This window comes from Rhamphochromis sp. 'chilingali', assembly GCF_963969265.1.
Source record: "Rhamphochromis sp. 'chilingali' genome assembly, chromosome: 12".
Lineage (NCBI taxonomy): Eukaryota > Metazoa > Chordata > Actinopteri > Cichliformes > Cichlidae > Rhamphochromis > Rhamphochromis sp. 'chilingali'.
The window spans coordinates 25,067,268-25,080,189 of record NC_137939.1 but is presented as its reverse complement, the minus strand read 5'-3'; the positions used below and the strand labels follow the sequence as shown (position 1 = coordinate 25,080,189).

At 40.5% G+C, this 12,922-nt stretch overlaps 1 protein-coding gene across 2 annotated transcripts in view; it reads right to left on the bottom strand.

Moving 5' to 3' along the window:
* The window catches only part of eif2d (eukaryotic translation initiation factor 2D), a 61,171-nt gene that overhangs the window by 30,810 nt on the left and 17,439 nt on the right, over nucleotides 1-12,922 (bottom strand). The window contains exons 13-14 of one of the 2 annotated variants that reach the window (XM_080898587.1): nucleotides 8,326-8,446; nucleotides 6,012-6,204 (exon numbers count right to left, since the gene is read on the bottom strand). In XM_080898587.1, the coding sequence (XP_080754713.1) occupies nucleotides 6,148-6,204; nucleotides 8,326-8,446 (178 nt within the window). In that variant the 3' untranslated portion in view covers nucleotides 6,012-6,147. Of the gene's footprint in view, nucleotides 1-6,011; nucleotides 6,205-8,325; nucleotides 8,447-12,922 lie in introns of those variants that run through there. The other variant, XM_080898586.1, reaches the window with a different exon arrangement.

The window sequence follows — 12,922 nt, the reverse complement described above, 5'->3', positions numbered from 1 at the left end:
ATATACCCTCCCAACTCCCCCCCCGTCTTGCGCGAGGTAATATTTTAGATATTTTGCTTCATCTGTGTTGTAGACACCCATCCTTTCTTTTTAAAAATGCTGTCTTATCGGTCGGAAGTGTAGCTTGACAAACACCTTACTGTATAAAAAGGGTATGTGTTGATTCTGGTCGTCTTTCAAATCAATTTCTATGTCGTCGATTAATGTCTTTGACACAGGTGTGTAGTGTGGGCTGTCAAATTGCAAAATGGTTACACGCCGCACATCGTCTGTGATATTTATAGCCCTTAATAGCCGCGCATGGGCATCACCCACAACTTGGTAGTCGGCAATATCTGCATAAATAAACATGTTGTATTTTCCGCCGTATATGTCAGCAGGATGTGGCGCGTATGTGTTTTTATAATGAAGTACAAACGGTTCTTCTGTTTCAAATCCTAGGATTTCTGCCAGTCTCCCTCTAAATGTGAGCATGCTGCCTCTAGGCCCCATAACACTGACATAGTTACTAACTGTGTTGTATTGTGTTTTAATGTCCGTTGTGCCCTGGTGCTGTTGGCATTTCAAATTAAATTCTTTTATTATTTGCTCCACAGAGGTATAATGACCCACAGACAGCTCGATCGTAGTTACGGCTAGGGCATCATCTTTGACAGGGTTATAAATTTCTACTTGCGAGTCTGGTTGTGGAAAAGACAACCAAGTGCGTGGGTACTGTATCTCTATAACAGCTACCTCATACTGATTATTCAAAACAATAGGTTTTGCTAGTTTTGTTCTAAAATTAGATATCTTATTGCCTGGGTAAACATGAGCCGATGCATTCGAGAAGAGACTCACAGAAAAAGCCTGCTTTGTTGTTCTTTTTATCCATCCTTCTTTACTCCGTCTCTGCACTGTGATGAATGAATGACTGCAGAGCTGTGTCATCCGGGTTAATCACGCATCAATGTCTTTTTCTGGAATCCATGAATTAAAACTTGCTGGCCATCCTAACCATTTTACTAGAGCCATCTTTTTCCGGCCCACTTTTTTTCTAGCCAATATGCTTTCAATTTTAAATGTTTTGTGTTTAATCAACAATCACACGTTGTATTTCAGGCTCATAAAATGTTCCTTTCAACACCTCTCCTGCTAGATCGGCTAGTCTGTAGACTGGAGGTTGTCTCCCTATACACTCACTGATTGTGAAAATCTCATCGGTGTAGGTTTGTTCGTATCCTTTTCGAAACACTCCTCTCAGTTTTGATATTCGTACGGTGTCGCCAACATTAAATTTAAAATGCACTTTCTTCTGAGGCTTGGTTTTGTACAGGGTGTTAAGGACCAGCTTCTCATTATCCTTATTTACCTCTGCCAGAGCCATTTGGATAGACCTGTGATAAGCATTGTTACATGCCTGTGTGAGCTCAGGGATGACTTGTACATATCTCCTTGAGTTGACGGATGTTAAATACTTCCACATTCTACCCTTGAAGCTGCGGTTGAATCTTTCAACAATACTAGATTTAACCTCACTAGCTGTTGAGAAATGTTTGATGTTATATCACTTCATTAGCTGTTTAAAGGGTGTATTATAAAATTCTTTGCCTTCATCTGTTTGTAGTTTCATGGGGATCCTGCCCTCGGTAAGTATATCCTCAAATGCGGCTGTTATGGCCGGGCCCGTCTTGGTTGTGAGACATCTAACCCATGCATATTTTGAGAATACATCTATACATGTTAGCAGGTATCTAACACTGTCATTATCTGCCATGTATTCAGACATATCAACCAGATCGGCTTGAAACTGTTTGTCGATTCCATTAACCAATACTCTGTTTCTGGGAAAGTGGATCCTAGCTGGTTTATGGAGTGTGTAAGTGTCATCTTGTTCTAAATAATGTTTGACCTGTGATAATGAGGGTTTTACCCCTGTTGCCTCGGCGGTAGCTAAACGGAGCTTATTTAAACTGGCCAAGCCAGCAGGATGGGCCGGATCATGATAAATTTTATACAAGGTGTTTTCCATGATGTATGCAAGACACAAATGACTAAAATGTTGGTGTTAACACGTCTTTTTATTTCATTCACACAGACAAGGAATACTGAACAGTATACATTAAACCAGGTGTCTCCCAGCCCAGTAGTTACCAATCATGCAAAGCATGGCTGGTTTAACAAGCTGGGCATAACGACTTGATTCTAACAGCAGCCCAATGTTGTCGTTAATTGCGCATGCTATATGTTGTGATGATCTCAGTTCAGTCATGGTGTGTGTTACGTGTCTGCAGGCTGCATGTTTTCTTTCCCTCCCCTTTTGTTTGCCATTCCCTTAGGTCGCAGACTGCAGGCTGATGTCAATCTGTGTGACGTCCAACTAATTAGAGGAGGGAGGCCCTGATTGGACAACCCAGGAGTGAAACCCTTGATAAGGAGACTCACCTGTGGCTGGGCGCGGCTCTCTTCCCTCCTTGAATTGTTTGACATATGTGTGACGTTTTCCTGCTGTCTTTCTTTTGTTTGATGATTGTGGTGGGAGTAAAGTGGACTAGGTAAGTTTGGGGACCCCATACACTTACTCACGTAGAGTCTTTGTGTTAGAAACACTAGGTAAGTAGGTTGGTGCCACCCATGTAATTTTGAGCTTGTTTTAAGTTGAGGTTTGGGTCTATCTCTCCTGTTTGTTGCTTTTCTAGGATAGTAGCTCAGCGCAGCTAAGTTTTGGTTTTGTCTTTTTGGTGTTTTTTTTTTTTTTGGCACAACCTAACTGTCCCTTTTTCCCCCACATTTGTTGTTTGAGTCTGGGTTGTTTATTTTGTGAGAGCGCTGCCATTAAACCTTCTTTTCATAACACCTGTACTGAGTTTCCGGAGTTGTTGTGTTATCCCCTCCTGCCCTCGGGGAGACGTAACACAAGTGGGGGCTCGTCCGGGATATATTTCCCAGAGCTATAGACAGCGCTGGTGCTTGGTACAGTGTTACTGCCTTGTAATTAAGTATGGCTTTTGACTTAGAAGATTTTATTCGTGCTCAGAGTCCTGAGAGGTTTGAGTTATGTCGCAAAGACGACTTATTGAGTATTGCGGCACACTTTGATATTCCAGTAAAGAAATATAGTGCGAAGAAGGAAATCAAGGGCATTATCTTACGTCTGGTTGAGTTGAAGATCTTGCCCGGTTCTGATGTGTGTGATAGTAACGTTCTCTCTGTCGGGCAAGGTGTCGCACCTCTGAAGGCGGAGGATGGTGCTATAGCTACTCCCCCCAAAGTCCAGGTGGAGCCTACGGTTCCTCCCACTCTACCTCGCTTTGATCCTCTGTCCCCAGACTTCAGTGGGTCAAATGGACATGCTAGACTTAAGGTGCGTCTAGCTCGCCTTCGGCTGGAGGCGCAGGAAAGGGAGCAAACACGTAAGGCCGAGCTTGACTTCAAACTTCGGATACGTCAGCTGGAAATTGAAGCTGAGAAGGAGGTAAAGTTGAAACAGCTAGAGGTGGAAGCTATGAGACTTACACAAAGCCTGTCTTCTCCCAGCTCACCAGTTACTTCAGAACCCTTGCCTTCATCTGGCAGCACCTATAGGTTTGATGTGCGCAAAAATATTGCTTTGGTGCCAACATTTAGAGAGACTGAAGTCGATTCCTACTTTAATGCTTTTGAAAGGATTGCAACAGCATTAGAATGGCCAAAAGAAATGTGGGCTGTGCTGTTGCAATGCAAGCTAATGGGCAAAGCACAGGAGGTTGTATCAACTCTCTCTATCGAAAACAGCATGAAATATGATGTACTGAAGGAGTCCATCCTTCGTGCTTATGAGCTTGTGCCTGAGGCCTACCAGCAAAAGTTCAGGAATCACAAGAAGTCAGATGGTCACACATATGTAGAGTTCGTGCGTGAGAAAGCAGTTCTTTTTGACAAGTGGTGCACGGCAAGTGAGGTGAAGAAAGAGTTTGAAGCGCTTCGTCAGTTAGTCCTGTTGGAAGATTTTAAAAATCTATTACCAGAGAAGCTTGTAATGTTTTTAAATGAGCAAAAGGTTGCCTCACTGTCAAAAGCCGCCGTTCTGGCTGATGAGTTCACTTTGACTCACAGAAATGTGTTTGCATCACCCCCTCGTTCAGATAAAGTGTTGATCACACGCTCACTGAAGCCTGATCGGGGTCAGCCTGAAGCCAGAGCTAAGCAACCATTTCTCTCTCGTGAGGTACGTGAATGCTTCTATTGCCACAAAAAAGGTCATGTCATTGCTGATTGCCTTGCACTAAAAAAATAAGACCACGCTGCCACAACCCAAGGGAGTGGGTTTGATTAAAAACATGTCGCCTCCCAGAAACCAAACATCTCAGAGTGAAATAGACCCTTGTTTCAAACCATTTATCACACAGGGATGTGTTTCTTTGACGGGTGGTGCTGGTAATGACCAGTCTGTAACAATGCTGCGAGACACGGGTGGTTCACAGTCCATCATTCGGGAGGGTATTTTGCCTTTTTCTGTTGAGTCATCCTGTCAGTCAAGTGTTGTGGCCCAGGGTATTGGAATGACTTTTGTGTCTGCGCCTTTGCACCATGTTCATGTCACTTCCTCTGTGTTCAGTGGAGTCGGTAAGGTCGCTGTCCTCCCCTCGCTGCCAATAAAAGGGGTTGATTTCATCCTAGGGAATGATTTAGCAGGTGGAAAAGTGATGCCTGTCCCTGAGATGCTGGATAAGCCCCCCAGGCTTGAAAGTTAGCCAGCAAGAAAACACTGCTTGTGGGGTGACTAGATCTCAGTCCAGGTGCTGTCATTCTACAGGAAGATCAGGATGGACTCGACCACCCTGTGTGCTACTTCTCAAAGAAGTTCACTCTTCCCCAGAGAAGGTATTCCACCATCGAACAAGAAACCCTTGCCGTTCTGCTGGCTCTGCAGCATTTTGAGGTTTATCTCTGATTAAGCAGGGATCCCATAAAAGTCTTTACAGACCACAATCCGCTTGTTTTCCTTTCAAGGATGTACAATAACAATCGTCGGCTTATGAGGTGGTCTTTAATCATTCAAGAGTACAACCTTCAAATCTGCCATAAAAAGGGGACAGAAAATGTCCTGGCTGATGCACTATCCCGTGCCCTGTAGTCTGTTTAGGGTTTTTGTTTTTGTTTGAAGGATCCAAACTGTTTGTTTGGACTTGTAAGGGTGGGGGTGTTACGTGTCTGCAGGCTGCATGTTTTCTTTCCCTCCCCTTTTGTTTGCCATTCCCTTAGGTCGCAGACTGCAGGCTGATGTCAATCTGTGTGACGTCCAACTAATTAGAGGAGGGAGGCCCTGATTGGACAACCCAGGAGTGAAACCCTTGATAAGGAGACTCACCTGTGGCTGGGCGCGGCTCTCTTCCCTCCTTGAATTGTTTGACACATGTGCGACGTTTTCCTGCTGTCTTTCTTTTGTTTGATGATTGTGGTGGGAGTAAAGTGGACTAGGTAAGTTTGGGGACCCCATACACTTACTCACGTAGAGTCTTTGTGTTAGAAACACTAGGTAAGTAGGTTGGTGCCACCCATGTAATTTTGAGCTTGTTTTAAGTTGAGGTTTGGGTCTATCTCTCCTGTTTGTTGCTTTTCTAGGATAGTAGCTCAGCTCAGCTAAGTTTTGGTTTTGTCTTTTTGGTGTTTTTTTTGGCACAACCTAACTGTCCCTTTTTCCCCCACATTTGTTGTTTGAGTCTGGGTTGTTTATTTTGTGAGAGCGCTGCCATTAAACCTTCTTTTCATAACACCTGTACTGAGTTTCCGGAGTTGTTGTGTTATCCCCCTCCTGCCCTCGGGGAGACGTAACAGTGTGTTCTGCAATCCTGCTGAATTGTGTTCCAGTCCCAACGACTGTGTATGCGCGTACAAACAGTCGAATGGCAGGGATGAATCGGTCTGTCATAAGCCTTATCATCACATCGTCATAGTAGGTGTCAAAGAAATACTCGGACAATTCGTGCAAGCAGCTGTGTTGCACCTGACTGGGATGAGCTGTTTGACATCTGTAGCATGTATCCTGTAGAAAGTCATTTAGCGCCAACATCAGCAAGTGGTGGGTTGCAAGCTTGATGTCGATAATGGTTTCCTGACACAGACCCGATCCTGTAGGGTCCTGCGACAGCAATTGTGGAGAGGGGGGTGGAGTTGGTGGGGTCTGGATTAGCAATGCTGGTGGAGGTGGGGAGTCTGTGAGGTCCCATGCTTGCATGTCTCCCTCTGAAAAATGAGAACGATAAAAAGATGTTATATTTTGTTGCATAGATACACACACAAACTAAAACTACCATTTTGTTTATTTAGTTGTCAGACGGCCTTATGATTTTAGGTTTGCACAGGGTAGAAGGCAAACCAGTCTTCGGACAAGTCGCAAAATCATCAAAAACAAGGCGTTTTCTAATACCCTCGTACGCAGTGTTGAGACTACCCTCTTGATGGTGTCGTCAATCTGGCTAAACAGACTCAGCATAGGTCTCCAGTCGCACCACTGTATAAAAAAAAACATGTCCTTAAACCATGTAGCGCGCTCTTCTATGCTCAGAGGGTAAGGATTTAACCTCCAGTTTTCAACCCCTCTGACAGCAATAAGACTTTCCCTGTCATCACATACACTGAGAAAAATAAAGTCATCGGGGCTACGGTTGAAGCGATCAGCCTCGACCCTGTAAAGTTCAGGGCCTGTTGGACTGTTCCACTGGGAAACATACAGCATCTCTGGGAATCCCACACTGTCCAAGTCCGCACAAACAACTGTGCGAAAGACTTTCCAGTTTCTAGTAGACATGCGTTGTGTCTCCCCCCAAAACACTCCCTCACCACAATCTACACGAAGTATAACTGCTCCGTTGGTATATTTAACGGTATACCCATTACTGCCTCTATATTCTAGCTTAAATTCAGTCCCATCTACGGCGTTTTCACAGCGCTGCTTTTTGCGATGAGGGCCCCTGGGGCATGCGCCTGTAGACGTACCTAGTATGGCTGTGGCTTGGGCGATGTCCTGACTGCTCGTCATGGTTGATACAGATGTCATCCTGCACTCCTTAGTTAGAGGTGTCTGCGTTCCTTAGGTCGCTCTGTTGATGCTCCAAATGGTGAAGGAGTCCGTTTTATATGTACATGTCTTAGACTAGCCCAGTAGGAGGTGTCATTACCCCCCTCTATTTAAAACTATTGGCCTGTGAAACTTTTAGAAAAGTGAAATGCCCCTAAAGTAGTTAAATCATCTATGTGTAATCATCGAGTCTAACTGTTGCAGACTAGTAGATAATTATAAGACTAGTTGCATTAAAGCCACATTGGGGTTGATACAGCGCTAGTGTGAATATGTACTTTTAGAAGTATCACAGTTTATTTCTAAAGGGATACATGTTGTTTGTGGTGCTCTATTTTAAAACTATTAGCCTGTGAAACTATTAGAAAAGTGAAATCTTCCTAAACTAGCTAAATTAAATGCTGTGTGGGAATACACGGTTTTTAGAAGTATCACTGTTTATTTCTAAGAAATAAATAGGGTAGTCTTTATTTCTAAGACTACCCTATTTATTTCTAAAGGGATAGCTGTTATTTGCGGCCCTCTGTTTGAAAACTATTTGCTCCTAAATAGCACTAAAGAAAAAGCAAAATGCTCCTAACTAGTTAAAATACCCCTAAAGTAGTTAAATTAAATCATCTATGTCTAAATAACAGAACTCTGAGACCTATACAATCCTTTAAAAAGAGTTTAATTAAAACACATAATGGTTTCATTAAATAATACGCTATTAAACACATGTAAACTCATATGACCCCCAAACCCACATGCACGTGCAAAAAGTCCGTTCTCGTGCACGTGCACACGCACATGGACGCGGAGGGGGATAGGGGAGGGGGGGTGGCGGCAAAAAAAGTACAGGTATATTACTACTGTGGGATGATGGGTGGTGGGTTATATAACCAGAGCTTAACTAAATATTTTCACACAACTACTGGAAGAAGGAAGGCCTGCTAAGGATGTGGTCACTGTTTTTTTTTTTTTTTTTTTTTTTTAGAAGGCAGCTCATAAAAGAGACTGGAAATACTATTATTAATACTATACTAATATTGTCAGTGTGTATTATGTTTTTTTTTTTGCTTTTTTTTTTTTCCCCCATGTGTGGATGACTGTACCATGAAACTCATGCCCATAATGAGCGCATGTAAGCTTTTTACCACACTATCTGTATGATAAGTGTTAAATATTTTAGTGTATGGGATATGCTTAAGAATTCATAAAAAGCACCAAGGTCATTAATCTATATCAGTACGAACAAACAAACAAATTCATCCAGAAATAGCCAAACTGGAGAAAGAAATTGGCACCTTCTTATTCGACCCTCGAGAAGCCACAGTAATGTCAATGGGTTCAATATGGCCTTTCTTTACTATAGGTGGTTGCCCTGGAAACACAGCTTGATAGCACTCCTGCATTCTTCCCAGTGTTCTGTGGAAAACAAGGTTAACTTTTAGCATTAGCAAAATGAACAAAACAAAACATAGTGTGGATACTATAAAAGTACAATCTGCAAAGATTGCAATGAAGAATTTACTTTCCAAAATTCCCAGTAGTTGTTCTTTTAATTTCACTGCACACAATGCACTATTTGTGCAAACCTTTCAGGCTATGACAGGAAAAACCCCACTGAGAGCAGACTGGGCAGCCACCCATCACAATCCGCCCCTCTTAATGATGCTGGTGACTTGTCCAATCTTTGGTCTGTGGCAACATTGTTTTGTGGATTTGAATCAATTGCTGATCTCTTGTAAACCTAGTGGAGCTTTTATGAGAAATTTGATAACTTTAATTATTTCAAGCAGTTCTACAAATGTGGATAGATGAACAAAATCTTGCTTTTTTGGTTTTGCCTTTTCGTCTAATGTTTTGAAATTTTAAAAACATAAAAAGTCACCTTTAAAATGAGGAAAACATTGCCCTATCCATTCAATTAACCTTTTCTTAAATCAAATACCTGAGATCTAAGCCAATCATAACCTAGCAAAAAACAAACAAACAACCCCCAAATTACTTTAACTGCATTGCAAACTATGTCAGCAGCAGTGATGCGTTAAAGATTTACAGATCAGACCAGGATTAAATGATGCATTAGTACGATTATTTAATCTTTCTGATGGGCAAGGTTGGCCCACTTTAGTAATTAGAGGCAATTTAAATGTGGATTTGCATTGGCTACTTTAACCAGTTAATCTGTCTAATTTACTAAAATACTGATGTATTATATACAATTTATATGCAGTTTCCGTTATTGAATACTACAGAAATAGGGCTGTTCGATATAACGATATATAACGGATGCCGATATGAAAAAGTCAATTGTTCTATAGTTTGTTTCGTGATGTCACAGAATAAATTTTTTATGGCGATATTTTTTCATCGTTTTGATGGTCACTGTAGAATTTCTTATGTTTCTCTTATATTTAATAGAACCACACTACAGACGGACAAGCGACTGTTTTTATGCGTTTATGTTAGCAACAACCACGGTAAAACCATCCCGTGTCCGCTTGTTTATTTTCCACATAAACCTTTCACAATAAAGCTAAAGATCCTGTTGAGACTTTTCAAAATAAACTGAATCACATGAAAGAGTACGCAGAGCGTTTACGGATGAGAAGCAAAAAAGTGCTGTCAGGTAGGGCTGCATGATTTTGCATAAAATGAGAATCACGATTTTTTTTGGCTTAGAATTGAGATCACGATTCTCTCACGATTTTCTTTTCCAGTATAAATATTTATTGCACTTATACTGAACATAAAAACAACATGTCTCACGTTTTGTTGTTGCCGCAAAATGTTGTACTGCTTGAAATTCCGTCTCCACCGTTGCTCGACACTGCGTGTATAGAGCAGGTAGTGCTACAATAGAAAAATAGTTGCGGGACAGCACTGTGTAGCGTTTGTCTAGGGTGTTGATCATTTTCCTAAATCCCTCGTTTTGCACAGTGTTGATGGGAGCCATATCATTGGTCGGGTGATAAGTGATGGCCTCCGTAATTTCTTTGTGCCTGCGGAAGTTCGACGGGTATAGGGAAGCGCTGTATAAGGTTCCCGTTATTGATGTTTGGGTGGTTGTCCGGGACAGATTTTCTCCTGTCACTTTCTCGTCATCCCTGACGTGCTCTTCGTTGTTTTTTCTAGGGCTGAACGATTATGGAAAATAATCTAATTGCGATTTTTTTGCCCCAATATTGCGATTGCGATGCGATATGCGATTATTTTTTAAGGTCTTTGTCTTCTGTATTATTAAACAAAGACAAGCAATACATCATATAGTATGGCCAATACTATATTACATTAATTTTAAACTGTTCTTTCCTGGAAGACAGACCTCTGTTATGATGACATGAGGTGATGCATGAATTGATGACTGACATTTTTATTTAACTTCTTCAATCACAACAGTATATTTGAACATACACAATAGTTTATTTTTAGCTTACAAACATCTGAGCATAAAGTGCTGACAAGGAACCCTGGTGTAAACATTAAAATGAAAGTCAGTACAATGTGCAGATTGCAGAAATATATATAAAAAAAATCAGTGGCTTTACCACACTCAGTTTTTCGACATCTGTGAACTACTAGACAGTCATTCAATTAAAAAATAATATTAAATAAATAAAACACACATCTTACTGATCTCTGCAGTCAGTAACATTACACATAAAGTGCAAACATAATAGCAATTGTATAAACACACACACAAACACGCCTTTAAAATTTAAAGGCGTGAAATTGGACGGTCTAGCCTTCTGAATCAGAAGGCTAGTTCTGATTAGCGTCACCGCTGTCTCGGTGGAGTTTAATAAACTCGGCCGTCTGCTTCTTGCTATCTAAAATATAACCAGACACTGGTGTAAATTCTCGACTGTCTCATACTTCTGTTTAATAAGTTTTCTGTTTGACGTTTAGTCAGCTGTGTGAAAACCAAGGAGGAACCCACACTGGTGTCAAGCCAGCCTCCAATTCGAGACTTGCAGTCAAGCCAGCCTCCAGTTTGTTTTACGTTCCCTGTGTATTCAAAGTATTACGGGAATGGATGTGGAAACCGGATTTCAAAATAAAAGCCAACTTCGAGTGAATTAACAGATATGTTAAGAACAATAACATATAATTTAGGCTTCTTTTTTTTTTTTTTTTTTTACAAACTCTAATGTTAGATCTATATGACACAGCCTTGTACCCTAATTGTGCCCTGTCACTATCAAGGCCATCTTATTTTGGATTTCAAAGTAAAAGCCCTGTGAATCTTCATTTTTGAACTACTCTTTCAATGACTTAATAATGCTCTTAAAAGCAAAAGTCGTATTTCCAAATACTATTTGAACTTTATATCAACACTTTCCAACCACAGTCTTTTTACAGTGATACCATATCAATATCAAGTCAGTCTGATTTTGCCTTTCATAGTAATGGCCCTTTGAAATTGTCCATAATTGACTTAATCTTCTAACGATTCAAAATGCTCTAAAATGAAAAATTCTTGTTTCCACAGGGTAATTCCACCTTAGATCAACAGTATACAGCCCCACAGTGATACCATATCAATATCAAGTCATTCTGATTATGCCTTCCAAAATAAAAGCCTTTTTAAATTGTCCATAATTGACCTAACTTTCAGTGATTTCAAAATGTTTTAAAATGGAAATTTCCTGTTTCCACAGGGTAATTCCACTCCAGATCAACAGTATACAACCTCACGATGTTACCATATCAATATCAAGACATTCTGATATTGCTTTAAAAAATAAAAGCATTTTCAAACTGCCCATATCTGAGTTGCTCCTGGAACAATTTCAAAATGCTCTAAAATGGCACATTCCTGTTTCCACAGGGTAATTCCACTTTAGATCAACAGTATACAGCCCCACAGTGATACCATATCAATATCAAGTCATTCTGATTTTGCTCTCAAAAATAAAAGCCTTTTCAAATTGTCCATAATTGACCTAACTTTCAGTGATTTCAAAATGCTCTAAAAGGGAAAATTCCTGTTTCCACAGGATAATTTCACTTTAGGTCAACAGTATACAACCTCACGATGTTACCACATCAATATCAAGTCATTCTGATTTTGCTTTCAAAAATAAAAGCATTTTCAAAATGCCCATATCTGACTTGATCCTGGAACAATTTCAAAATGCTCTAAAATGGAAAATTCCTGTTTCCACAGGGTAATTCCACCTTAGATCAACAGTATACAGCCCCACAGTGATACCATATCAATATCAAGTCATTCTGATTATGCCTTCCAAAATAAAAGCCTTTTTAAATTGTCCATAATTGACCTAACTTTCAGTGATTTCAAAATGCTCTAAAATGGAAATTTCCTATTTCCACAGGGTAATTCCACTTTAGATCAACAGTATACAGCCCCACAGTGATACCATATTAATATCAAGTCATTCTGATTTTGCCTTCCAAAGTAAAAGCCTTTTCAAATTGTCCACAATTGACCTAACTTTCAGTGATTTCAAAATGCTCTAAAATGGAAATTTCCTGTTTCCACAGGATAATTCCACTCCAGATCAACAGTATACAGCCCCACAGTGATACCATATTAATATCAAGTCATTCTGATTTTGCCTTCCAAAGTAAAAGCCTTTTCAAATTGTCCACAATTGACCTAACTTTCAGTGATTTCAAAATGCTCTAAAATGGAAATTTCCTGTTTCCACAGGGTAATTCCACTCCAGATCAACAGTATACAGCCCCACAGTGATACCATATTAATATCAAGTCATTCTGATTATGCCTTCCAAAATAAAAGCCTTTTCAAATTGCCAAGATACGACCTACTCTTTTAAAGATTTCAAAATGCTCTAAAAGTGAAAATTGCTGTTTCCACAGGATAATTTCACTTTAGGTCAACAGTATACAACCTCACGATGTTACCACATC